Source organism: Poromitra crassiceps (genome assembly GCF_964638095.1).
Source record: "Poromitra crassiceps genome assembly, contig: HAP1_SCAFFOLD_489, whole genome shotgun sequence".
NCBI classification, from domain to species: domain Eukaryota; kingdom Metazoa; phylum Chordata; class Actinopteri; order Beryciformes; family Melamphaidae; genus Poromitra; species Poromitra crassiceps.
Genome location: NW_028151919.1, coordinates 77,482 through 105,000, shown reverse-complemented (window position 1 = coordinate 105,000; position 27,519 = coordinate 77,482). Strand labels below are relative to the sequence as shown.

Here is a 27,519-nt window from a genome sequence, read left to right as displayed (position 1 = left end):
TATTGGAGCGGACATCACAGTATAGCACATGACAGTAGAAAGCGTTCCGCAGCGCGTTCCGCTGTCACTTATCTAAATCACGTTAATTCGACAAGAGATATATATAGGCCCAGGAGGACATATATGTTTCACATAGGGTGGTGTATTCATTTCGATGTTTCATTTGGTCCAATATTGAAATGTGTACAATTGCAGGTTGTGTTACCATTACACATTAATTTAGATCGACCTTTTATATCTATTTCGCCTCATTTGGTTGCTATTTAGTAGCGAAATGGAGAAGCACAATGCATGCTGGGACAGGCCAGACAACTTACAACTTATTTTTCCTATATGGGAAGTGTGTTGTGCCTGTCTAAGCGAGGGAGTCAGAGAGAGAGAGAGAAGGGTGACAGAGAAGAGGCAGAAGAGCACTGGCGCACTGAATAGGCCTGGTTTCAGAGAGAGACAGAGAAGGGTGACAGGGGAGAGGCAGAAGAGCACTGGCGCACTGAATAGGCCTGGTTTTCAAAGGCGCAAAGCGCTAAATTTACGCCAGGTGTGAAGATATCAGTACGCCGAGATTTAAGGCCGACACGCCCACTTTGGCCCATTCTGGGACTGCGCCACGCCCATTCGGCCTAAAGCGCATTTGGCAGCGTAAAGCCATATTGATATCGTCCCAAAACAGGCGCAAGGCACGTTTTTTTGCGGTTAAGGCCCGTTTTAGCGCCGAAGGCCTGTGGGAGAATAGGGCCCAAGGAGTATTGGTGAGTCATGACCTGGTCTGTTGATTAGCCACACTCTTCACCAGTATCTTTTGGACAAATGACCTCATTTGGTGGTCAAAGTAAAAAAAAAAAAAAGCTGTTGCTAAAAACAGGTGATGACATCAGACATAATAATAGTCCGACGTCAGACACAGTAAATACAGTATATACAGTAAATAGCGTTAGTTAGCTACGTTAGTTATGTGGGCGTAAAACGCCACTGAGTGACCAATTTGGTGTAACTGTTAACCAGTTCGAGTTACGATCTTTCCATAAAGCCCGTTAATAAGCAATATTGTGGATTCTAAACTAACGTTTTAACGGAGATGCAGGGGAACAAGTATGGCGGCATACTGCTTCCGGTATTTCTGGTGTGGGGGCAGACAAAGAGTTTAATGAAGGCAAGAGACAAAGCTGTTTTTACAACAACACTGCAGTCATTATGCTGCAGTGGAACAAGCCATTAGCCTTCAGTTCTTATCAATGTAAGTTCTTTGGTGCAAATGATGAGGAGCGATTATGAAGTGCACGCTCTTGTGTGTTTGACATGGAACACCAAGCGTTACACAGGTAGAACAACTGACTGCAGGGGGCGCTCATGTGTGTTTGACATGGAACACCAAGCGTTACACAGGTAGAACAACTGACTGCAGGGGGTGCTCATGTGTGTTTGACATGGAACACCAAGCGTTACACAGGTAGAACAACTGACTGCAGGGGGTGCTCATGTGTGTTTGACATGGAACACCAAGCGTTACACAGGTAGAACAACTGACTGCAGGGGGTGCTCATGTGTGTTTGACATGGAACACCAAGCGTTACACAGGTAGAACAACTGACTGCAGGGGGCGCTCATGTGTGTTTGACATGGAACACCAAGCGTTACACAGGTAGAACAACTGACTGCAGGGAGCGCTCATGTGTGTTTGACATGGAACACCAAGCGTTACACAGGTAGAACTACTGACTGCAGGGGGCCTTTAACCTCCCACCTTATGATTATCTAATCTTTACAGTATTGATTGTCTTTCTGCAGCAGCAGCTCCAGCATAGGAGGTACAGTAAGAAGCTTGGTAGTCTAGCTCAATGTGTGTGTGTGTGTGTGTGTGTGTGTGTGTGTGTGTGTGTGTAATTGGTAGTCTGGCTGTGTGTTTGCTCAGCTGTGGTTAGCCTCAGGGACCAGACCGTGACCTTCATACCATTCCCTATGGATCACACAACCTCCATCTTCCTCCAACAGTCCTCTCTGCACTGGATACGCATGGAATGTGAAGAATCACGTCAATAGCAATAAGTCAATACCATACAACAAACATGCTGAGCATGCACAATACAAAAACAACAAAAAACATATACCTGCCAAGCAGGGTGTCATTAACTCATTGAGTGCCAATGACGACTAAAGTCGTCAATTCAAATAGTAACGTAGAGTGCCAATGACGACTAAAGTCGTCAATTGCGTTTTTTGACGGTGGGACGTGGATCAAAGCCTGATGCATCTCCTGTAAAAATATGGGGGATGTTGAAGGTGTATAAGCTATTTTACGGACCCATTAGGTGGCGACAGTGCTCTCCAGATTAGAGAAAGGTGAGGAAAAAAACAGAGAAGAAGCCGTGGGCACACGGAAACCGATGCATGCTGTAACGTTAGCTGTGCCTGTGAACAGCAGCCAATCTGCTCCCACAATTGAGCCTTTCTGTCTGTTGCGATAGCCCCTCCACATGATTAGTTGCCAGAAAAGGAGCACCCGACACCAGCGTCTTTCTGAAAAGATAAATTATTCTCAGCTGGAAGCGCTGGGAGCCGGCGACAAAAACGGTGGAACACTGTGAAAATAGGCTGGGTGTAGCCAGCGCACTTTGAAACGTGCAGCGGAAAATTCAGAGCAGAGAGCCACCAGAGACACTCCCACGGAGGAGGGGTTTGCAGTTGAGGGGGGTGGGGCACGCAGGGCACCATACAACACCGGGGGGAGAGAATCAGAAAACATAATAAAAAAATAAAAGTGTAATGGATGGAGATTCATCCGTAGTAATTAAAAAATGGCGTCAGATTCCATGGTAATGTCCACTGCTGGTGTGACGGCATTGAGGGGGACAGAAGAAATCAATACTAACGGACTTATGACACATTTCTGTGTCATTTGGTAGATGATTTGATCCAATAGTGTTAAAGTATATGTTTGAATGCATATACTTTTAGCGTGTACCACGAATGCATTGAACCTCCATCTCTGTGCTGCCAACTATTGAGCTATACAGGAACATGGGCATACAACATAGCAACATACAGCACTGCTTACAGTGGGGAGTTTAGGTAGCCACTGATCTTCAGTACAATGCGGTTACAGTATGGCTGTGGAGCTTGACAGCTTGCTAAGTGAGTGGATTTTCATCATGGTTTACTGATGTTCCCAGGTTCTTGCATGCTCGGAGGGCTCTGAGGGCAGAGGTGTTGTCACTTGAGAAGGTAGCCTGGAGTCTCTGGTCTGTTTGCATGGATATATGCACACTGACAGACACTTGGGTTCTGGGATATTAGCTGAGCAAAGCCAAACATACGTCATCCTGCAGAAAGCTTGAAGAAAGACCCGTGAAAACACAGTGCATCCTTCATGATGACCTCTGTTTCACACGCTCTCTTATAAGCTGTGTTTCCATTACAGTTTTTCGCAAAATAATTGCGATATTTCGACAACTTCGACAAAGTACAATTGCGACTTGCAGGCGTTTCCATTGAAGTTGAGTTTGAAGTCGGTGACGGCACGCACACCTGAACGCAATTCCCCGTTACCAGCAGCTGCCACAGTGATTACGCACGGGGATCTGCCCCATATCCCGTCCCCTGCATGCTCAAATCTAACCAATGGTCAATGCAAATCACCACATGAAGTTACAACGCATATAAACGAGCCTGATTATCAATACAAAAGAAAACGAGTGGCAACATGTTGCTGGCTGCGGTGAATGCAGTGAGCGCAACAAACAAGAGGAAAAAAGGAAATAAAACTGGTCCGATTTAGAGATGGAGGGGAAAAAAGGCTGATTTGGTGCAATAATCAGAATGTCGTGTCTTATAACATTGCACCTGAAACATGTAGGCTATTACTCACTGTATTCACTTCAGTCAGCAGCACCGCACCGGTGTGTGCTTTTCATCCCCTCATCTCGCCGCTGTGCCAAATGCGCACACACACACACAGGCAGCCTGTCACCATGGACCGATTTCTGCCATTAAACATATTTTTTTTTTCCCCGGCTCCGATTTTGCACAACACTCGTCTTTCTGTTAGGTAGCGTTGCTTCAAAGTTTTCCACTTGCTGCGGAGGTTTAGCCACGGCTTATCGAACCCTTTCTCCTTCATTTTCCGCTCCTTTTCCAAAGGAGAAGATGGGTCACATGACGCGCAAATGCAGAAAATGTGTTTCCATTACACTTTTGCGATAAACTGCTATATCGACACGTCTGAAAAACCACCTCATGAGAGCGCAAAAACTTTTTGCGATATTTGGGAGGTTTTTCGAAATGTACGTGTTTCCATTACCCGATTTTTATTGCGATATTTAGATTTAGCGCATTTCTAAGGGTAATGGAAACACGACTATAGATGTTCCCAACGCTCTCTGGTCCTTGAAAGGAGGCATGGAGGACAGCGCTTCAGAGGAGCAGCAGGCCTCACAGGGAGACGTTACTCTCACATCACTACAAGCTACACTACTGCACAAAGTGCTGATGGGGGCATGCAAACATGTTTTACTTGGTTGCTGCAAGCCACTCCAATTTTGACAAAGGCTTCTGAGCATCTCGCAGGTACTCCTCGTTATTCTGAAATGCTCTATCCTGTGTACTGGCTGCAGCTAAAAGCCAATGCAGGGAGATTTCTTCACCCTCGCTCCTGTTGAACACGAGGATGAATGGGAGGAAAGAACCTCTCTTGCGAGCATGCACCTCTGAAGTGAGCTCATAAGAGGAATTTATAGCCAGCCACAAACACAACCCTGTTCCACATGTAAACGAACTGGCCTATAGCCCTCTTGGTGCACATAAGCAGCAGAGGAGGGTGATCAGGCTTCTTACTGTACATCTAGTGGGATCAGTGGATTCTCTATTTCTCTCCATCATGCTCTGCTTTTATGGCTGACCTATAAAAAGCAGCTCCACTGTGCTTGTTCACACAGTCTCTGGGTTTGGTGGCTGGGGACTTGTGGCCCCCTGTGGATCATCTGTCTCTCTGAAGTCATGCGTTGGCTGTGCAGTAGATGCACCGAGACACATTTAGGCTGAGCACTGAGCACGGTCAGCAAGGGGAACGTTGACAAAGACCTGTTTTAAACACAAGGACTTATTGCATGTTGAATGTGCTTAGTTCACATGACAGCAGTGGGACAAAAAATAATAAAAAAATCACAATATCAATCGTGATCCTCTTGCGATACATTATCGATACACAAGTGCCATATCGTGACACCATATTTCTTGTCATTTATCCTGAAATGTGTATTGTTGGCATTCATTCGTGTTTTTTTCTGTAAACTTAATTAGCACAGACTGAAAGAATTTCAGTGATGCGTTATTTTGTATCCTACACTAACTACACCTCAAAGTGTAGTTACTGCGTTTATCTCCGTTTAAGTCCAGCTGAAGCTCTGTGAAAGCAAATCAAACTGCAGTAAGTGTAGTTACTGCAGTTTTGTCTGGTTTTTGGTTGGATTTCATAGTTACTGCAACTTTTATACTTTTATAACTTTTTTTCAAATATAGAGCAAGACTGAACTTAGAACATTTGTCACATGATAAAACAGATATCTAAAAGTTCAATTTCAATAATAACTCAATTTGGACCAAAATTGTAGTTACTGCGGTTTTGATTTGGAGGGCAGTGTAGGCTGAGCGTACATAACGTTAGCGACACAGTCAAACTGCATTTGTCTGCCTGCACTTTTTTACTTTCACTTTGTTCACTCAGTGTCTAGACAGATCGCGCGTCGTGTTTCAAGCAGCCAGCCAGTGTTGTCGACATAGATTCTACTGAAGCGTACACACACACACACACACACACACACACACACACACACACACACACACACACACACACACACACACACACAGACACACACACACACACACACACACACACGAGATTGAATAGCGACACAAGTGAGGGAAGCTCTGCAGTATGGACTCGTACATCAGCCAATCAACCTGCATGCACTCTCGCTGTACCCGCACACTCTAAAATAATGGTCGCATATGCAACCATTTTGGATATTCACAGGTGTGTTTTTTTTTCCATCAGTCATGTTGTTGTAAACGGCCTGTCTGACTGGCTCCTGGCTCCTCTGGGGGGTGGAGCTGCCCAGCTTTGCCCCGCCTCCCTGCTCAGAGCAACAGGGAACGGGAACACAGACACACGAGCGAAAACATAATCCCCTCCAGGCATTCGCCTGGTCGAGATAATACAATTGTTACATAAGGAACATCGGGAAGTGTTTACAATACCTGCTGCAGGCTGGATGCACAAAGGCATGTGTTTACAAGGACAAGTGTAGCAGAACCCTCTCCCTCATATCAAATACCTCTCTGCCGTTTTCAGCACCAATTCATCAAGCAATGAGGGAACTGGACATTGTTTGTCCAACATTACATAACCACCTGCTCACATAAAGGACTGCAATACAGACACTACCAGGCAGAGGTTTGGCCACACATTTTTCTTGTAAATAATAGGGCTGTCAAACGATAAATTTTATTAATCGCGATTAATCTTGCGATTAACCATAGTTAATCGCGATTAATCGCATCTTTGTATCGCATGTTTAAAACGCCATTATTTTGCATTTCAAAGCATTCTTAATTAGATATTAATCATTCTTACCAGTGTGTCGTGATTGGGAATCAAATGAATGCAAATAAATGTACTTTGTGATCTTGAATTTTAGATTTATTTTCAATTCAATAGAAGTGGAATGTAGAAAGGAGGTAACAATGTCTACAAAATATATCTAGAACCGATACTTCCGGCGGCGGCGCTGTGGAGCAGTCGAAACCCAAAATGACACAGCTGAAGAAGGCTGTGTCTGAGCTAAAAACTTTGGCACTTCCATGTGAATAATGGCTCGGTATTGGAAACTGTGTATTGATAACGTGTACATGTATATCGCGTGAAGCCATTGGAGCCGACTTCCCAGTGGTTAGAGGACCCGCGCATCCGAGACTCTGAAGGAAGAATGACGGCTCCTACACACCGCCCGCGATAAACTCGCCTGTACTCGCACTCTTCCAGTCAGCCCTGCCCCGCTGCTACAGCGTGGTTGGCTGCCTTGCTGGGCGATATGGCCTCTAAAGAATATCGCGATGTTTTTCGGCTATATCGCGATACACGATATATATCTCGATATTTTTGAAATCTCCCATAAATGCTCAATTTAACCCTTCAGGGTTCATACACATTTTGACCAATGGATTTCCATGACTTTTCCATAAGTTCTTAACCTGTATTTTATGCACACCTGGGGTAAAAAAGAAGAAGAAAGAAAGGGCAGATGTAGTGAGCAAAGATGGATGATTTAATATTCCATAGCTCTGACCTAAGCAAATCTGACATCACTATTGTGATATAATATGATTGTTTTAGTAAAGTGTATCACTCAATAGTCAATACAAAAAATAATGGCTTTTAAAGAACCGAAAGCCTAGCTGCTTAGTCTGCAGATAAAACATAAAAGGCAATTTAGACTCTTATTGGCATGACGGCAACATATAAGCTGTCTGAATTTTGCATTGGGGCCAGTTCTATAGTGAGGCATGGAAAGCCTCACTGTATACGCCATCATATCTGTGTCGTTTCACTTTTGACTGAAAAATGATGCCTCTAGATTAAAGAAAAGACACGTATGTGATGTTGACTTTTATGTAAATGTGCGCATTCATTCGTTATAGATCATGACTGCCCCGCAGCTAGCTACGTTAGCTTCACGTTAGCTTGCATGTAACGTTAGCGTTAGTTGCTTTTGGAGACACAAACCCTGGACGTTTCATTTTGAGTAATGCATGAGGTTCTCTATGGTTTACGCCAGCTCTGGGAGTATGAAGTGCTTTAAATGCGGGGATTTTGGTCACAACAAGCTTGTGGAGCGCTGCCTGCTGAAGGTAGCCACAACTAGCTAGCTAACGTTAGCCATAGCCACCACAACAGCTAACGTTAACGCCAAACAAATCCGCTGCCTCCTCCCCACATTTGGTTTAGCGTAACACCAGCTCAGACTTTCCCCTAATCTCAGAAACCTTGCGGGACATGTATTGCAAATTGCAAAAGTGGTTGATTTGTCATCATTTGAAACTTTGACGTAACCATGTGATTCCCCCTCCCTTCCTGAAGTGTGACAGAGCTCTTCCTTGAGAGGGAGAGCTGACAAGAGGAAACGTGAAGCGAGTCATGCCGGCGGCTTAAGATATAAACAATGCGTGACAATTATACTCGAATGTTCGCGATATAGTCATTTCTACATCTCACGTGGCACAAGCCGCGATACATTGAGTATATTCGATATATCGCCCAGCCCTACCTTGCTGTATTTCCGTCTTCAATTGGTCGATTTCAAAATGCCCCTCCTTCCCTCGCTGCCTGGTGTCAGGACATCGCAGGCGACAAGACGAGAGGAGGGGCCAAAACCGAAATAGACCAATTGAAGACGGAAATACAGCAAGGCAGCCAACCAAGCTGCAGGGCGAGTACATGCGAGTTTATCGCTTAGGCTCGCGTTTGGTGAGAAGGGGGTCTGAGTGATGAGTCTCGCGCTAGCTAGCTGGCTGCTAGCTGCCCGCTAGCTACTTTTAGGTGATCGGTCGCCTCAAACTCGATGTACTATGGTGATATTTTAATTCCGTTTTACACAAGGTGCAAGCTACGGCTCTCGACATGTCCACTGTGCCATTTGGGGAGTTTTTTTAAAGTAAAACGAGCCATTTAGAAGCGTATTGCTGTCGTTCTCTTCCATGCCTCCTGCACAAGCAGGAGACAGGAAACCCAACGTACTTTCTTAAGGTTTGATTGATGTCTCCTCTCTCTCGTCTCTGCGTGTGGCTATGCAGGTGAGCCTGTCCACCACGGAGCCACACATTCAATCAGAGCGCGCGTGGATATTTTTTATTTGATTCATTTTAACAGTATAAGTACGGCAATTACCGGATAACGGAAACACTGGGCCCTGATTGGACGAACGCCGTTGTTCGTGCAATCAGGTGCAGCAAGGAACAAATATCGAAGCCCGCCCACAAGCGTGCAGTTCTGTGGAGCGAGGGCGGCCTCTAGTGGATAAGATCCATTAGACAGGGGAAAATTGGTCATGAACAATTGGGAGAAAAGACGATAGGGGGAGCAGCCTGGTTCTGGGGTAAACAAATGAAATGTCTGCTCCTTTTCATCAGCCAGACTGTTTGGCAGACTGAAGCAGGTATATCAGAGTTCCTGCACAGACTGTTTGTCAGACTGAAGCAGGTATATCAGAGTTCCTGCACAGACAGGAAAGGGAAGCCATTCAGCAAGAAAGCACGAAGGTGCCGGCGCCTGCTTCAAAATCTAACTGTACTTAGAATCCTTTGCTACAGAATCCTTTGCTTCCTGAACGCCTCACGCAAAAACAAAAGCCTTTCAAGAGAAACTCTTTCCAGCCAAGGTGGAGTGTGGACGGTGGTGAAGCGTGTGCGTTCATGGCACACATTCTAATTTTAAGATGAAAAAAGTTGAACATTGAGGAAAAGCGCCCTGATCGTCTTTTTCGCTCTTTCTCCCTTTTCTCCTCCCGAGGGATTTTCAACCTCTGTTGCTGCCAGAATTAGCAATAATCTGGCTTTCATGTTGACAGTGAACAACATCAAACAGACAAAACTAGCTGGCTACCGTCCGTGTGGTCGTTGTGTTCTGATCCGTACTGCACGCGACTACAGGGGGAAACAAACGGAGTGCAAAAAAACGCTCCGTGCGCTGTGTTTTGTGCACAATGGAAGCGCTCTCAACATGAATTTCATAGCGTTCTGACTGAAAAAAGCGCTTTGGGTGTGAACGCCGCCTAAGGGGGCTATGTGATCGTACAATCTTTACAAGACCACTGTGGGTCTATATCTATAGAAGTTTAGCAATGAGGGCTCTGTTCTGTTTACATTTTTGTCCCACTGACAGGCGCACACACACACACACAAGGAGGTATTGTGACATCACTGATGATGTCATCAGTGATGTCATAAGGGGGCACACACACTGATGATGTCAGCAGTGATGTCATAAGGGGGCACACACACACAAGGAGGCATTGTGACATCATTGATGATGTCATCAGTGATGTCATACAACTGATGATGTCATCAGTGATGTCATAAGGGGGCACACACACACAAGGAGGCATTGTGACATCGCTGATGATGGAATGGAGATGCCTAGTATAGAATCAAATGAGAAGAAGGATGGAGAATGATGTCACAGCTTCGAAACATCTGACTCTCTTCACTAACACATCTGCATCCATCTTTAAAGGGGGACTAACCCCCTAGATATGTATCAGAACAGTGATTTGAAAATACCTATGGAAAAAACCAAGAAATGACATCTCTTGTCTATACTAAACTCTTTGGCTGTGTTCAAGTCAAGATTTTTTTTCGGAAATTGACGCCATTACAGTTTGCCTACCGCCTCAAAAATATTTTTTTTGAGAGGGGCAATATCTTTATAAATATCAACAACTAGCCAACGCTGGTGGCATGTATGGAAAGAGTGTTGCTAAAAATGGTTGATAGTTATATCAATTTGGCCATTCAGTGGCGAACTAGAAATTTAATTATTTTTGTCCCATTTTGTCCCATGTGTGTGTGCGTGGCTTGTCTAAACTTACGTTAAAAGAGCCTCGCTGCTCGCAGCACACAGCACAGTGAGGACAAACCTCTCGCTCTGGGGTAACACAATGCGAGATTTCTCCACGTAATTCTCTCGTCTAACTAGAGATAAACCGCGCAATGAAATCCGTTTTTAATTTGCGTTTTGGGGCTTTTCGTGATTCTTGTTGAAAGTTACAACACCTCTGATTTTTCCTCTCAGGGCGCAGGCAGAGCAGGACAGAGCTCTTCTCCTCCTCGGAGCACACACACACAGACAGAGCCAGTTGCTCTGCTCTGCTGACTTTCATTTCCTGAGAAGTTGGCGTTGCTTGCACACAGTGATGATATTATATTAGCCGATATGTTTAGAGAAGCTTTGTCACGTTGTCACGTCGTAGTATAGCGTTATACCTTACATTCCCGCTAAACTGCGACGAGATTTGTTTGCTGAAATGTCAGACTGTTGAAAGCCCCCGCCTCTCACTGCTGCTGTGTGCTGCTGCTGCTGCGGGTGCATGAGCGAGCAGACTGGCCGAGAGAAAGTGCTTCCAAGTCGGACTGATAGCCGCGGAAATGTCAGACTGTGCACAGAGAGCCCAGCTGCTGCTGCGGAGGTTTTACAGTACGACTCTCTCCCGCCTGCCTGGGCTGGAGACAGTGCTTACAACTCGGACTGATAATATCATTCGAGCTTATCCAGGTAAGATATTAATAAAGTAGTGACACATTCAGCGGGAAACTAACTATAATTAAGACATGTGCCAACTTTGACGACGTTTGGTTCAGTATTTTAAGAGCAAACAAGATTTTTTTTTACTTCAGTTAGAGCCCTCTGGAGCCTGATACTAAGTGAGGTTTTTCCATCTTGCCTAGTTGTATAGGCTTTGGAGATGCACCAGATGCACGCGCTAAACCCACTGTGACGTCAGGTTGTACCAAATATCCCATTCATTTGAGAAAAGAAAAAAAAGCAGTCTTCCACCCTTAGAGGGCGCTTATGCCAGATATGCTGCTGAAAAATGATACAAATGGTAAAATGGCAACAGTTTGGTGTCAAATGTGGAAATTCTGACCAGAATTCTTCACACATCACCCCCAAAGTCATATATATTGGTTAAAAGCTGAAAAAAAGTGTTTTGGGGGTTAGTTACACCTTTAAAGTGGGATGTTCAAGCTCAAAAGCACAAGAAGAAACGCCGACATGCATTTGGCTATTGTCTCTCCATTGTCAGTGTTTGTGGCTGCATCACTCTGACACTTATGTAAGCGGCTCTTCTCTCACAGGAGGAAGAGACCAGAATGATGTGTTCACTGGCAGGACGTGGGCTGAATGTGGCTCCTCCCACATAATGCTCTGTCTATTAACACCAAACACAGAGCTCTCGACTCAACACAGGAAAACACTCCAGTGGAGAGGATGCACTAGCTACCTCCATCACACACACCACGTTTCAAACTGATAAAGATATGACATCATAGCTAGCACATTTCAAACTGATAAAGATATGACATCATATCGAGCACATTTCAAACTGATAAAGATATGACATCATATCGAGCACATTTCCAGTGTATTGGCAACACTTTAGAACTATCTATATTCAACATCTGGTTTTGGATACAGTTACTCAACAACAGTAAATAAATTATAGGCTAAATCACATTTGGAGACTATTGCTGGCTGGGCAAATAGCAATGTCCTTGAGAGAAAGTGCAAACTTCAAAATGTGCTTTGCTGTCAACACATTTTCATTTCATTTAAAAAAAGGGAATAAAGTAATTGCTGTTCCTGCCATGTGTTTTAAATCTCTGCTTTCAAAAAGCCTCATTGAGCTGAATAGACAAATTAGACCATCAGAGCCCCTGCTGAACGTCTACACTCACTCACACTAAAGGAGTTTGCACACAAAGTCTGTTTTTTTTCTCCATATTTTTTTTTTTTAATGTCATCCGGAAAAAACGCACAGAAACCTTGCACACTGTGTCCGATCCGTTTTAGTCGTTCTATTTACAATACGAGGGGCGGCTGTGGCTCAGGAGGTAGAGCGGGTCGTCCACTAATCAGAAGGTCGTGGTTCGATCCCCGGCTCCTCCAGTCCACATGCCGAAGTGTCCTTGGGCAAGACACTGAACCCCAAATTGCTCCCGATGGCTGTGCCAGCACCCTGCGTGGCAGCTTGCCGCCTTCGGTGTGTGAATGGGTGAATGTAGGCACATTGTAAAGCGCTTTGGATAAAAGCGCTATATAAATGCAGTCCATTTACCATTTATACGAGACAAATATTCGTGGTCTCCTGCAGCACCGCTCCCCGGGGAGAGGGAGCAGAGAGGGGCCAGTGAGGTGGAGCTCCCCGGGGGAGAGGGAGCAGAGAGGGGCCAGTGAGGTGGAGCTCCCCGGGGGAGAGGGGGCAGAGAGGGGCCAGTGAGGTGGAGCTCCCCGGGGGAGAGGGAGCAGAGAGGGGCCAGTGAGGTGGAGCTCCCCGGGGGAGAGGGGGCAGAGAGGGGCCAGTGAGGTGGAGCTCCCCGGGGGAGAGGGAGCAGAGAGGGGCCAGTGAGGTGGAGCTCCCCCGGGGAGAGGGAGCAGAGAGAGGCCAGTGAGGTGGAGCTCCCCCGGGGAGAGGGAGCAGAGAGAGGCCAGTGAGGTGGAGCTCCCCCGGGGAGAGGGAGCAGAGAGAGGCCAGTGAGGTGGAGCTCCCTGGGGGAGAGGGAGCAGAGAGGGGCCAGTGAGGTGGAGCTCCCCGGGGGAGAGAGGGGCCAGTGAGGTGGAGCTCCCTGGGGGAGAGGGAGCAGAGAGGGACCAGTGAGGTGGAGCTCCCCCGGGGAGAGGGAGCAGAGAGGGGCCAGTGAGGTGGAGCTCCCCGGGGGAGAGAGGGGCCAGTGAGGTGGAGCTCCCTGGGGGAGAGGGAGCAGAGAGGGGACCAGTGAGGTGGAGCTCCCTGGGGGAGAGGGAGCAGAGAGGGGACCAGTGAGGTGGAGCTCCCTGGGGGAGAGGGAGCAGAGAGGGGCCAGTGAGGTGGAGCTCCATGGGGGAGAGGGAGCAGAGAGGGGCCAGTGAGGTGGAGCGAGACGCTGCCTCTCCACTCAGACTGGAGTCCCACTCACCCACTCCTCTGTCTCTCAAACACAGACACACACGGGTCAAACAGCTAAAAGCAAAAGGCTTTTTGACTGATGCGGAAGAAACGCAGAAAATCTAACCTGTTCCGAAAACGTTAATGACGGATGAAAGTTTCAGAGTCAGTGTGTAAACATGAGCGGCACAACATGAGGTCGTATTTATTTTAAAACGTGCGACAATTTTGGACGAAAAATACGGACTTGGTGTGCAAAAGCCACACACACACACACACACAAAGACACAGACACAGACACACACGTCGTCTAACAGAATGGGAACTGCTTGTGACTTGTGGTGTTGTTGTTGAGATTGAGATCCCGTAAAGCAGCTGGTCAGTTCCTCTGAGGCCTGGCAGGAAAGTACAGGCTGTATTTCTGACAGCACTTCAACAGAAAGGTGACATCATCCACACACGCGCGCGCACGCACACGCACGCACGCACGCACGCACGCACGCACGCACACACACACACACACACACACACACACACACACACACACACACACACACACACACACACACACACACACACACACACAAATCTCTCTGCTTTAGGGGTATTGAATGAATTCCTGTCAAACAGCTCCACATATAATTGACTATTTACAGTACTACTGATACCTGTATTATGCAGTTGCAGTACTCTTCTGCTGGGTAGCGCCCATGTGTGACCAACATGCAGGATACAATGGGCAATGGGCAAAAAAAAACGTAAGACTGCTCCGATCAGGATTTCTGGGGCCGATCCCCGATTGCTTCCGAGCAGTACCAATATCAACAGAGAGAGGGAGTGTGAGAGGGAGAGAGAGAGAGAGAGAGAGAGAGAGAGGAAGTGTGAGAGGGAGAGAGAGAGGGAGTGTGAGAGAGAGGGAGTGTGAGAGGGAGAGAGAGAGAGAGGGAGTGTGAGAGGGAGAGAGACAGAGGGAGTGTGAGAGGGAGAGAGAGAGGGAGTGTGAGAGAGAGAGAGAGGAAGTGTGAGAGGGAGAGAGAGGGAGTGTGAGAGGGAGAGAGAGGGAGTGTGAGAGGGAGAGAGAGTGTGAGAGGGAGAGAGAGAGTGTGAGAGGGAGAGAGAGAGAGGGAGTGTGAGGGAGAGAGAGAGGGAGTGTGAGAGGGAGCGAGAGAGGGAGTGTGAGAGGGAGAGAGAGAGGGAGTGTAAGAGGGAGAGAGAGAGGGAGTGTGAGAGGGAGCGAGAGAGGGAGTGTGAGAGGGAGAGAGAGAGAGAGGGAGTGTGAGAGGGAGAGAGAGAGTGTGAGAGGGAGAGAGAGAGAGGGAGTGTGAGAGGGAGAGAGAGAGAGAGAGGGAGTGTGAGAGGGAGAGAGAGAGTGTGAGAGGGAGAGAGAGAGAGAGAGTGTGAGAGAGAGGGAGTGTGAGAGAGGGAGTGTGAGAGGGAGAGAGACAGAGGGAGTGTGAGAGGGAGAGAGAGAGGGAGTGTGAGAGAGAGAGAGAGGAAGTGTGAGAGGGAGAGAGAGGGAGTGTGAGAGGGAGAGAGAGGGAGAGAGAGTGTGAGAGGGAGAGAGAGAGTGTGAGAGGGAGAGAGAGGGAGTGTGAGCGGGAGAGAGAGAGGGAGTGTGAGAGGGAGCGAGAGAGGGAGTGTGAGAGGGAGAGAGAGAGGGAGTGTAAGAGGGAGAGAGAGAGGGAGTGTGAGAGGGAGCGAGAGAGGGAGTGTGAGAGGGAGAGAGAGAGAGTGTGAGAGGGAGAGAGAGAGTGTGAGAGGGAGAGAGAGAGAGGGAGTGTGAGAGGGAGAGAGAGAGAGAGGGAGTGTGAGAGGGAGAGAGAGAGTGTGAGAGGGAGAGAGAGAGAGAGTGTGAGAGGGAGCGAGAGAGAGGGAGTGTGAGAGGGAGAGAGAGAGGGAGTGTGAGAGGGAGCGAGAGAGGGAGTGTGAGAGGGAGAGAGAGAGGGAGTGTAAGAGGGAGAGAGAGAGGGAGTGTGAGAGGGAGCGAGAGAGGGAGTGTGAGAGGGAGAGAGAGAGGGAGTGTGAGAGGGAGCGAGAGAGGAAGTGTGAGAGGGAGAGAGAGAGAGGGAGTGTGAGAGGGAGAGAGAGAGAGAGGGAGTGTGAGAGGGAGAGAGAGAGAGAGGGAGTGTGAGAGGGAGAGAGAGAGAGAGGGAGTGTGAGAGGGAGAGAGAGAGTGTGAGAGGGAGAGAGAGAGAGGGAGTGTGAGAGGGAGAGAGAGAGAGAGGGAGTGTGAGAGGGAGAGAGAGAGTGTGAGAGGGAGAGAGAGAGAGAGAGTGTGAGAGACAGAGAGAGATCAAAGTAACGCAATGATGAGACGGCAACACAGACATCTTTATGCAAAGTTGTTGTCTTTTTCAGACACCTGGTAGTTCGTTTAATCAATCTATGGGCAGAAGTGCCAGACCGGCGAAGACATTTTAGCGACACAGAGAATGTCTCGCCTGTTTTACGTCATCCGATCAGCTCTTCTGATCCACCTTTATAGAGACCACCGATCAAACAATTTACAACCAATATCGGCCGATCGTTATTAGAGCCCGACCGATATATCGTATCGGCCGATATTTTGGCCGATATTGCAGATTTTTTTTTTTTTTTTTTAAGTTATAGACAGCATGCTGTGTAGGCCCTATATTTGATATTTTTTCTTAACTGTTCTATTGTGTTTTTGTATTTCTAGTTATTTATAATTATTAAATTCCCAGTTAAGTTTCATTGCATTGATGTCATTTTGGACAATAAAGTTTATTAATAAGCTGTAAAATATCCTGCCTACATTACATATTTCAATTAATGTCAACTCATATCTTTGTCAAGTGTTTGATATTTGAGGGATCATTGCAAAAAAATCATGTAATATAATGTGTATATATAATGTAAGAATATCGGCCAATGGGGGGTACGGTGGTGCAGTGGTAAGCCCTGTCGCCTCACAGCTAGAAGGTCCTGGGTTCGATTCCCACCTGGGACGCTGTGAACGCTGAAGGAATGCGTGCCCGTCCGCATGTCCTCGAGTGCCCACCGCCCGGGTGGGGTCGCCAAAAAGGGCCTTTCTGTGTGGAGTTTGCATGTTCTCCCCGTGCCTCCCGGGGGTTTCCTTCATATAGGAACCCCTTCACCAAAACATGCAATATCCTGGTTGCTGATGTGGTGCCTCCACTGGTCGTTCGGGGCGCCTGTTCGGAGGGAGGGGAACTCGTTGGAATAGCGTGATCCTCCCACGTGCTATGTCCTACCGGTGAAGCTTCCCCTGTCAGGTGAAAAGAAGCGGCTGGCTAACTGCCCATGTCTCGGAGGAAGCATGGAGCCAGTTTCGGCTCTCCCCAGATCGGCAGAGGGTGGAGCAGCAACCAGGATAAATAAATTAAAAATTAGCACTATTCGATCGATATCGGATTTTTTTTACTCCCTAATATCGGTATCGGCCTCAAAACTCCAGTATCGGTCGGGCTCAATTATTGGTGCCCGATCGATCGGAAAAACCCTTACAAAAAAAGTGAACTTGGAAGTCCTCCGATGTTTCTGAGACCTGTGTAGCACCTGGAGAATAAGGCGCTCAGCCTTGTAAAACACTCCTTTTACCACACAATTTACAATCATGCAAATTTCTGTGCAAGAGGTGATTTTCAAAGTAAAGCTATTGAACAGCAGATGGAGGAACATTCATCTTATCCAGAGGTGCCTGGGGGACGCACATGAAACGAAAAGTGCTTTCAAAGCACGTACAAGATTGATGATTATGCAACTGGAGCTAAAGTGGATTCTTTCTCTGGTCCTCCTGTCTAAAGTCCATTGTTTCATTATTTTCCTTTCCTCTGAACAACCTCCAGAGAGAGCAGTTCAAAGCGCTAGAACAAAAGGTTGTCAATTAAGGCTGCAAGTTCCCTCTCTGACACCAGAGGGTGGAGGTTCCCTCTCTGTAGAAGGGGACAGCGCCCCCTGGCACCAGAGGGTGGAAGTTCCCTGAGACACCTGAGTGGAGGTATGAGGGTATATAGAGGGGCGACGCTGGTCTTTGCCGTTGCAAATGAGCAAACTGGAATGGAGAGACGCATGTTGAACAGGGCCCATTTTGGCACAGAGCACAACCTGTCTCAGCCAAAACCACATTCATTACCGCGCACTATCACTCTGAGCTCTCGTGTGTGTGTGTGTGTGTGCGTGTGTGTGTGTAGTGGTAGTGAACTATGAGGAAAATTGTCTTACAAACTATGAAAGCACCATCACAGCTGTTCGCATACTAACCCCGCCCCCTTTTAAATGAATAGAAAGACAATCTGGTTATTTGTCTCCTGCACAGCCTGTAAACAGCTGCAGAGAGGACAGCATGTTAACATACTGTGCACTTTATTCTTCTGCTTTGACTATTGTGAAACTCACTCATTTGATGTTTTAGTCTCATAAGAAAATAAGTATATACAGTATATAATATTCACCTTATGTTCAGACGCGGGGGTGGGCCAAATTATTCCGGGTCGTGTTAACACTTCCGGCGGTCACGGCGCCAAATATAAAAGAACGTCGAGGAAGAGAGTTGTTTTTGTAGAGGACAGTGCAGGGGGTAAAACAAAGAACGTAGCCTACTACTTTGAGCTCGGTACACAGCAAGCAAGCGAGTATCCACTGTTAGCCAGGTCAGATAACGTTATCGTCGATAATGACGAGCACTTTCTTGTCAAACATACCTGGACTCCAACAAAGAAAGCTTCAGATGGTTTTCTCTCCTCCGAGCGCAGCTCGAGCCACTTACGTCAATAAGACCCGCAGACGTTAACGTAATTCCCTGGAATGCGAGACTTAACGAGCCAGTTACATGGCGTTGCATTCTTAGACATTGCCATTTGCTTTTATTTGGTATGTTGCATACAATTGGCTAAATTATTAGTTAATTCAGAGTTAGATGAAATTGGAGCAGCCGGCCATTTTCTTTTTCTTTAGCCGGAAGTCGTCACACGACCACACAACCGGGTCGAATAGGCGTGGCTACATAAGGTGAATAGAGCCTGACGAAGACCAGTGATGTCCTGTTTTGATGAAGCTGTGGCTGAGTGCAAAGCGGGAAAGCAGTCTCAACTAAAACGAGCCCGTCGTGTTTGTGTTCGGAGCAGACAAATCAGCTGACGAACAAAGAGCGGGAAAGTCAGAGCCCATGATTTACTGCAACTCACAGACACACGCGCGCACACACACACACACACGCACACGCACACGCACACTCTGCATATGTGACAGCTGACGTCATGATGTGATGGATGAAAGTGGTCTGCAGGGATCTTAATCTGTGTTGAGTTAATGGAGAGGAGAAACGCTGGCTCGCCTCGTAGCTAGTGAGTAGTGAGCTGAGGCGGGCAGAGACGTACGGGAAGTTGATCCTTACTCATTCGCAAAATGTCTGACTCTAAATAACTGCCTGAGCGTGCCATTAGAGGCTTACGCTGATCACAGAGTTAAACGTGAGACCGATCTCAACTCGGGCTAAACATGAGAACATCTTTACCTACCTGAAAACAAGTCAGAAGGATTTTTTTTTACTCCCGCCGAATAAGGTAGTAAATGGCAGAAAGCAGTGTGAGAGCACTGACTGACTCAAGATACCGGCTCTTGCAGACGAGTGCCAGTACACACAGCGCTGTGGCACGAGCTGTGTTTATAGAGGAGGATAAGAAGAACAATGGTCTGAGAGAGCTGCCTATTCCTCCTCTTGAGCTGGCCTGGCACACTGCTGCAGGGCCGAGGATGTGAGGGGAGGGAGGGAGGGAGGGAGAGGACAAGGGAAGAGGAGAGGAGAGGACAAGGGAAGAGGAGAGGAGAGGGGAAACTGGAGAAAAACACAGAGGAGTCTTCAATAGAAAAAGTTGAGTCTCCAGCTCTGCGGTGCCACCAAGGGGATGCCATGACTTGACTTGGGAGGCAAAGTGGGCTCAATGGGTCAAGCTTAATCGATGTGAACTTTGCAATGAACCCAGGCCAGAAGAACCTGGCAGCTGAGATGTAGGTCAGAAGAACCTGGCAGCTGAGATGTAGGTCAGAAGAACCTGGCAGCTGAGATGTAGGTCAGAAGAACCTGGCAGCTGAGATGTAGGTCAGAAGAACCTGGCAGCTGAGATGTAGGTCAGAAGAACCTGGCAGCTGAGATGAACTCAGGTCAGAAGAACCTGGCAGCTGAGATGTAGGTCAGAAGAACCTGGCAGCTGAGATGTAGGTCAGAAGAACCTGGCAGCTGAGATGTATCAGGTCAGAAGAACCTGGCAGCTGAGATGTAGGTCAGAAGAACCTGGCAGCTGAGATGTATCAGGTCAGAAGAACCTGGCAGCTGAGATGTAGGTCAGAAGAACCTGGCAGCTGAGATGTAGGTCAGAAGAACCTGGCAGCTGAGATGTAGGTCAGAAGAACCTGGCAGCTGAGATGAACTCGGGTCAGAAGAACCTGGCAGCTGAGATGAACTCGGGTCAGAAGAACCTGGCAGCTGAGATGAACTCGGGTCAGAAGAACCTGGCAGCTGAGATGGAGGAATCCCCTCGGTGTCTGGAAAAGACAGTATATCCTTCTCTTCATGTAGTTTCACTTCAATTCAGATTCATATTGAAATGGTCTCTTAAGAGAGAGTGATGTCGCATGACAATAATAAACTGTTGTCAATTCATGATACGTTCTCATCTCTTAACTTTAATAATTATTAGCGACATTGCGTTCGCTTTACCGCACCATTTTGACGAAAAGAGAGCTGAGGCAGAAGGCTAAGCTCTCGATCTACTGGTCGATCTTCGTTCCTACCCTCACTTACGGTCATGAAGGATGGGTCATGACCGAAAGAACAAGATCACGCATACAAACGGCCAAAATGGGTTTTCTCAGGAGGGTTGCTGGCATTTCCCTTAGGGATAAGGAGAGAAGCTCAGTCATCTGTGAGAGACTCGAAGTAGAGCCGATGCTCCTTTGCATAGAAAGGAGCCAGTCGAGATGGTTCAGGCATCTGGTAAGGATGCCACCTGGTCGCCTCCCTAGGGAGGTGTCCTGGGCACGTCCAGCTGGGAGGAGACCATGGGTCAGACCGAGGGCTAGGTGGAGAGCTTATATCTCCACGCTGGCCTGGGAACGCCTCGGGATCCCCCAGTCAGAGCTGGCTAATGTGGCCAGGGAAAGGGAAGTTTGGGGTCCCCTGCTGGACACAGTATGCTATAGTCCACGACCTGATCCCGGATAAGTGGTTAAAGATGGATGGATGGATACTCAGCGCTTATGAGAAGGTTATTTATTAACTCCAGTCAGGTGTGACATTTCCTCACATGGAAAGTCAGAGCCTGCCAAGGCCATCACATCGCCATCGTTTTGCTGCCAGGTAATTGGGGTGGTTCTGAATAGTTTGATGCCAAGATTGATCTTTTAATTATTAGAGGAGCGCCACTCAATTTCATACCACCTTAGTCTTCTTTATGCCTGATGACATTATTATAACAAGATAATGTTTATTATAATGATGACATATTAGGGTTTCAAGTCTTAGTTCTGTGGTTTTGGAAGAAAGTATTTCATGTTTGCACACATTCATTTAACCCTAGAACACTAACGTGATTTAAAGTCACACCATCACTAACGTCGGGTGTATTTCACCCAATGCAATATACCCCATAAAACATACTTCTCATCAAAATATCTTAAAGTACAACAATACATGGCAAATTGAGGTACTCTTCTTTTGTTTTTAAATGTGAAATATCACAAAAAACACAAAAAAGTTTATTATGGGGGACACTATAAAAAATATGTCAAATTCGGGAAAAATGAGGTAATCGTTATAAAAAAATCCCCCCCCTCCCAAAAAAAACAGGAGCTCCCAACTTCTCCTTCGGTCACCCATTCATGGGACTTGTGTGGTGAAAAAAAAAAAAAGTCACCACAATACCATTGTAACTAACCCGAAGATATTTTACCCTCTTGCAAGGATGAGGTTAGGCGCGCTTCCACCCGAGACAGCCCAACAGGCTGGTCCGGTGCTCTCAGAGAATGGGCAAGTATAAACTTGAAAGAAAACACTTTAGGTCCAAAAAAAACCCAAAGTAGGCCACTGGAGCACACGGAGCACACGGATCAGAGTTGATGAAGACGCATGGCGTCGAAACGTTAGTTTTTCAATAAAATTTTTCAAAAAGGATCCGTGTGCTCCAGTGGCCTACTTTGGTTTTTTTTTGGACCTAAAGTGTTTTCTTTCAAGTTCATATTTTACCCTCTATCACTAAGGTCGGGTGAAAATCACCCGAACACGTAGCCGGTAGAAAAAACCATGAATGGGAGCAGGGAAACAAACCTACATTCAATGACGTCAGTGAGCATCCTGAAGGTACCTAAGGACCCGCCCACCTCAGACAGCAGCAAGACAATGAAAATCACGTGAATTCAATTGTCCGGGTGAAAATCACCCGACGTTAGTGTTCTAGGGTTAAAACACTGACACTGATGAAGCCCTGATGGGCAAAACGCCTGTTAAATAAAAATAGACTTTTTATCAGCATGAATTAATGCAGGCCTCCTCGATTTTTGGATATGGGACCACACTAGGTCAACCCACCACCAACAACTCAGAAAGAGATTCAGTGTGCAGCAGGGTTTGCTCCCATTCACACATACTTACTGGACTGTACAACACTGAAGGGACATTATGTGATGACTTATATTAAGCCCCATTTCCATTCCAGTAGACTGTAGATCTCAGAGGCTTGACGCATGTTTAAAGTGAGGTGATGAATGCCTCGGGGATGGCTGGAATGTGAATGAGCTCAGGGCTGATGCAAACACACACAGAGTACTTCCACTGGCACACAACCTTTTTTAAATGCTTCTGAATACCCAGACAAACCAGGATCCTCACTTTGGAAAGTCCAAACATGAATCGTCTGTATGCCAGGCACGGTGGCACTGTAGTGCTGGCACTGGCGCCGGAACAAGGGGGACATGGGGACATTTTGTCCCCCTTAAAATTTGGTCCCCCAATTTTTTTTTTTTTTTTTTTTTTTTAATCTGAGGGGGCACCTGCCCCTGACGCTTAGAGCCCACTTTACACTGTTTACACAGCCTGTGATGCTTGTTAAAGCCGTGATCGTTGTGGGATTATTACACCTGAGACAGACAGACCCAGGGATCAAGTTACAGAGAGCCCACTTTACACTGTTTACACAGCCTGTGACACTTGTTAAAGCCGTGATCATTGTGGGATTATTACACCTGAGAGACAGACAGACCTGGACTCTGTACTGCACTCACTGTCATTGGCTGCTGCTATAATCGTATACGGTTATTGTTATTTTATTTTTGTGTTGAGATGACAAGTTTTGCACTGTGTTTCGAAGTGATAATAATAATAATAATAAGTTCAGTGTTTCTGCCTGTGTTGCTGTCTGTTGTAGTGTAATTATAAAATGACCTAAAGGGAGAGCAGGTCACAAAGTGAGTGAGAAAAGGAAAAATACTCAATAATTACATCACTACAGTATAATCTCTACAGTATAGGAAAAATACTGAATAATTACATCACTACAGTATAATCCTAATGTTAATTTAAAATGAGATATTCATCTAAATATGGCTAAAAATCATCCAAACGTCCATAAAAACGTCAATTTTTCGTCGGCGCCCTAAAAAGAAAGAAAAAAAATATATATATTTTTGAAAAAAAATAAAAAAAATAAAAAAAATTGTCCCCCTTATTGCAAACTCGTTCCGGCGCCACTGAGTGCTGGGTCCTGGGTTTTTCACCTGGGTGGCTGTGGTGCTGTGGGCATGCCCCCCCAACCTCTCATGTACTTTCTCACTTAGAAGCTGTGAGAGAACTTGAACGAGTATGTGCAAGTGAGACCGATAAAAAAACTTTCATTTCAATCCATCTGGAGTCAACAGAATGTGTGAAATTTGTACGGTGGATCAGAAAGCGAGGGAGTTGTGTGCTCAAAGAGAGTGAGAGAAAGAAAGAAAGAGAGAGAGGGAGCAACCGAAATATATGAGTATATAACGAGTAATTAGTAAGTAAGTAATAACGAGTATAAGAGAAAGTGGCATCAGTGGTTTCCTACTGTGATGAGTGGAGACTGGCTGCCTCTCTCTGCTGATGTCTATGACAGAACTAAACAGCCTACCTGTAGACTGGCTGCCTCTCTCTGCTGATGTCTATGACAGAACTAAACAGCCTACCTGTAGACTGGCTGCCTCTCTCTGCTGATGTCTATGACAGAACTAAACAGCCTACCTGTAGACTGGCTGCATCTCTCTGCTGATGTCTATGACAGAACCAAACAGCCTACCTGTAGACTGGCTGCCTCTCTCTGCTGATGTCTATGACAGAACTAAACAGCCTACCTGTAGACTGGCTGCCTCTCTCTGCTGATGTCTATGACAGAACTAAACAGCCTACCTGTAGACTGGCTGCCTCTCTCTGCTGATGTCTATGACAGAACTAAACAGCCTACCTGTAGACTGGCTGCATCTCTCTGCTGATGTCTATGACAGAACTAAACAGCGTACCTGTAGACTGGCTGCCTCTCTCTGCTGATGTCTGACAGAACTAAACAGCCTACCTGTAGACTGGCTACCTCTCTCTGCTGATGTCTATGACATAACTAAACAGCCTACCTGTAGACTGGCTGCATCTCTCTGCTGATGTCTATGACAGAACTAAACAGCCTACCTGTAGACTGGCTGCATCTCTCTGCTGATGTCTGACAGAACTAAACAGCCTACCTGTAGACTGGCTGCCTCTCTCTGCTGATGTCTATGACAGAACCAAACAGCCTACCTGTAGACTGGCTGCCTCTCTCTGCTGATGTCTATGACAGAACTAAACAGCCTACCTGTAGACTGGCTACCTCTCTCTGCTGATGTCTATGACATAACTAAACAGCCTACCTGTAGACTGGCTGCATCTCTCTGCTGATGTCTATGACAGAACCAAACAGCCTACCTGTAGACTGGCTGCATCTCTCTGCTGATGTCTATGACAGAACCAAACAGCCTACCTGTAGACTGGCTGCCTCTCTCTGCTGATGTCTATGACAGAACTAAACAGCCTACCTGTAGACTGGCTGCCTCTCTCTGCTGATGTCTATGACAGAACCAAACAGCCTACCTGTAGACTGGCTGCCTCTCTCTGCTGATGTCTATGACAGAACTAAACAGCCTACCTGTAGACTGGCTGCATCTCTTTGCTGATGTCTATGACAGAACTAAACAGCCTACCTGTAGACTGGCTGCCTCTCTCTGCTGATGTCTATGACAGAACTAAACAGCCTACCTGTAGACTGGCTGCATCTCTCTGCTGATGCCGATGACCGCTCCGGGAGGGAAGCCATCAAACTCCTGGAAGAGATCCCTGATGTTGGTCCTGTATTTCAAGTCCAGGTCCAGCTGCACGATGTGCGTCAGATCTGAAAGAAAAGCCCTCCATTTAAAAAACATCAAAAACATCTTTATGACAAAACATTTCACACTCATGTGCCGTTGTAGGCGGGATTTCTCAAAAGCAATTTTTCCATGTCTTCACATGCGTTTCCTACCAATAAGGTGCTTTACAATTCACACAGCTCATTGACTGTTGATTTTAAATCACCTGTTATTTTCAAACGAAGATGGCCGTTTGGTGATGTAACTGAATACTATGGATAGCCTTAAAGTCATAACCCACAACCTCATCTATAACTTCACAAAATTCTTACTAAAGAGGCTGTGTGTGCCCCTTCGCGCGCACACAGTGCACAATAATACCCTATGCCTGCCGGCAGGGGAAGGGGTTTGGGGTCTGGACCACGTCCGGGGCCTCCCACCCTGGGTTCCCACAGTAAAGCCTGGCCATTTCTGCCTATTTCACGTCAATACTGGCAACAGGTTTTTTTCTAACTCATTTCAGCCTTTTCTTGCCCAAGGTGCAGAGGCTTAAAATTTGTTATGCATTATCATTTTAACACAACTTCATAACCTTCATAAAAGGAAGTTAACTTCATAACCAAAACAATTTAAGACTTGTCAAAATCATACTTAAAGACATTTTATATAAATGCAGTCGAATTTAAGACATTTTAACGCCTAAAATACAGATTGAGATTTTAGACTTTTTAATACTTTGTAAGGACCTGCGGAAAGCCTGCTTATTAGTAGTGAGATGATATAAACGACTAACCAAATGGTCTAAAACTAGAAAGACAGACATAATTGATGGATTTTATTATGTTGTGACTGATGACAGTGAGTTGTAATACAGTATATATACAATGTGAGCGGTCTGTTTTCCAAAATTTATGAGCCCAGGAAATATAGTTATTTATTTCTTTATTTTCTCACTCAACACTGCGGTTGAATTTATTTTAGACAAATATTTCATTGACAACTACATCATCTAGCGATTAAAAGACTACCGTACTTAATTCATCATTCCCATACGTAGTTCTCAGGAAAAGCGTAGGGTCAGTAAGGTTAGACTCTGGCAGACTCCTGAACAGCTGAACATGCACCCTGGCGATAGATCATGGACTATGCGCAATTATGAGGGTCATGCATAGGTATATTTGTCTTCCATGTTATATATTGTTTAGCCTACTTCACAAAAGGAATGTCCATCATGTCATAAATGTGTAGAAAGACGATCATAGCAGCAAGTTAATGTTTGGCAGCTGCAAGCCTGTGTACACTGAAGGATTAGCACTGTAAAATCATAACAGCAGTATCCAGGATACACAGACGCTCATCTGTTCATTGTTCTCAACTTCCTGTTTTTCTGGTTGGCATGGCGATGAAAGGTTGGGAAACACTCAGGGCTCTGGGCCGGTGTGCCATGGACACAACATCATTACAAGTACTGCATTGGTGAAGCACTTGCGATGCCAATTTGACAGGGCCTGTCACAGATGCAAAGGAATGCCTGTAGCACCCTGGGGGAGGGGGTTGGATGAGTGGAGGGTTCAGTGGATGAGTGGAGGGTTCAGTGGGAGTGGGTTAGATGAGTGGAGGGTTCAGTGGAGGGGGTTGGATGAGTGGAGGGTTCAGTGGAGGGGGTTGGATGAGTGGAGGGTTCAGTGGAGGGGGTTGGATGAGTGGAGGGTTCAGTGGGAGGGGGTTGGATGAGTGGAGGGTTCAGTGGGACACTGGTACTGGCCTACAGGGCAGTACACCAGTCAGCTCCCCGGTACCTGCAATCCATGGTCAGGTTCCAAACCTCTCACCGCTCCCTTCGCTCCTCCACCAGTGCAGGTCGCCTCGCCCCTCCTTCGCTACGGGGGCTCAAAAGTCGCTCATCCCGATCTCGACTCTTCTCGTCCCTGGCACCTCAATGGTGGAACGAGCTTCCACCTTCGGTCAGGACTGCTGAATCACTGCCGATCTTTCGGAAAAGACTAAAGACACACCTTTTCAGGCTCCATCTGGGCCCTCCTTGATCTAACTTCGTCTCTCTCTTTCCTTATATTAAAAAAAAAAAAAAAAAAAAAAAAAAAATACCTAACCAACCTTGTACCACTAACCTAAACTTGTACCACTGTTCCTTCAGAAGTTGTAGTTGTCACAGACTGTGCTCCATAGTTGATTGTTCTATTGCTGACAAAAAATGTGTTATTCTAAGTCGCTTTGGATAAAAGCGTCTGCCAAATGACGTAATGTAATGTAATGTAATGTAATGTAAAGTGGGAGGGGGTTGGATGAGTGGAGGGTTCAGTGGGAGGGGGTTGGATGAGTGGAGGGTTCAGTGGTTGAAGATGTGTTCAAGGAGACTTGAGAGGCTGTTGAGGGAGGGACAGCTGTATTCACATTGGGCATCCAACATTTCCAAAGCAACCCAGCATGTCAAACAGACAATATT

The 27,519-nt window shown here is 46.4% G+C and overlaps 1 protein-coding gene across 6 annotated transcripts in view; it reads right to left on the bottom strand.

Annotated features, from left to right (window-relative positions):
- Window positions 1-27,519, bottom strand: part of LOC310771268 (xyloside xylosyltransferase 1-like) — a gene marked incomplete at both ends in the record, with an annotated part of 68,974 nt that overhangs the window by 8,490 nt on the left and 32,965 nt on the right. For all 6 annotated transcript variants that reach the window (XM_083663915.1, XM_083663912.1, XM_083663913.1 and 3 more), the window contains one exon: window positions 24,967-25,099. In XM_083663915.1, coding sequence (XP_083520041.1) covers window positions 24,967-25,099 — 133 coding nt within the window. The remainder of the gene's footprint in view (window positions 1-24,966; window positions 25,100-27,519) is intronic.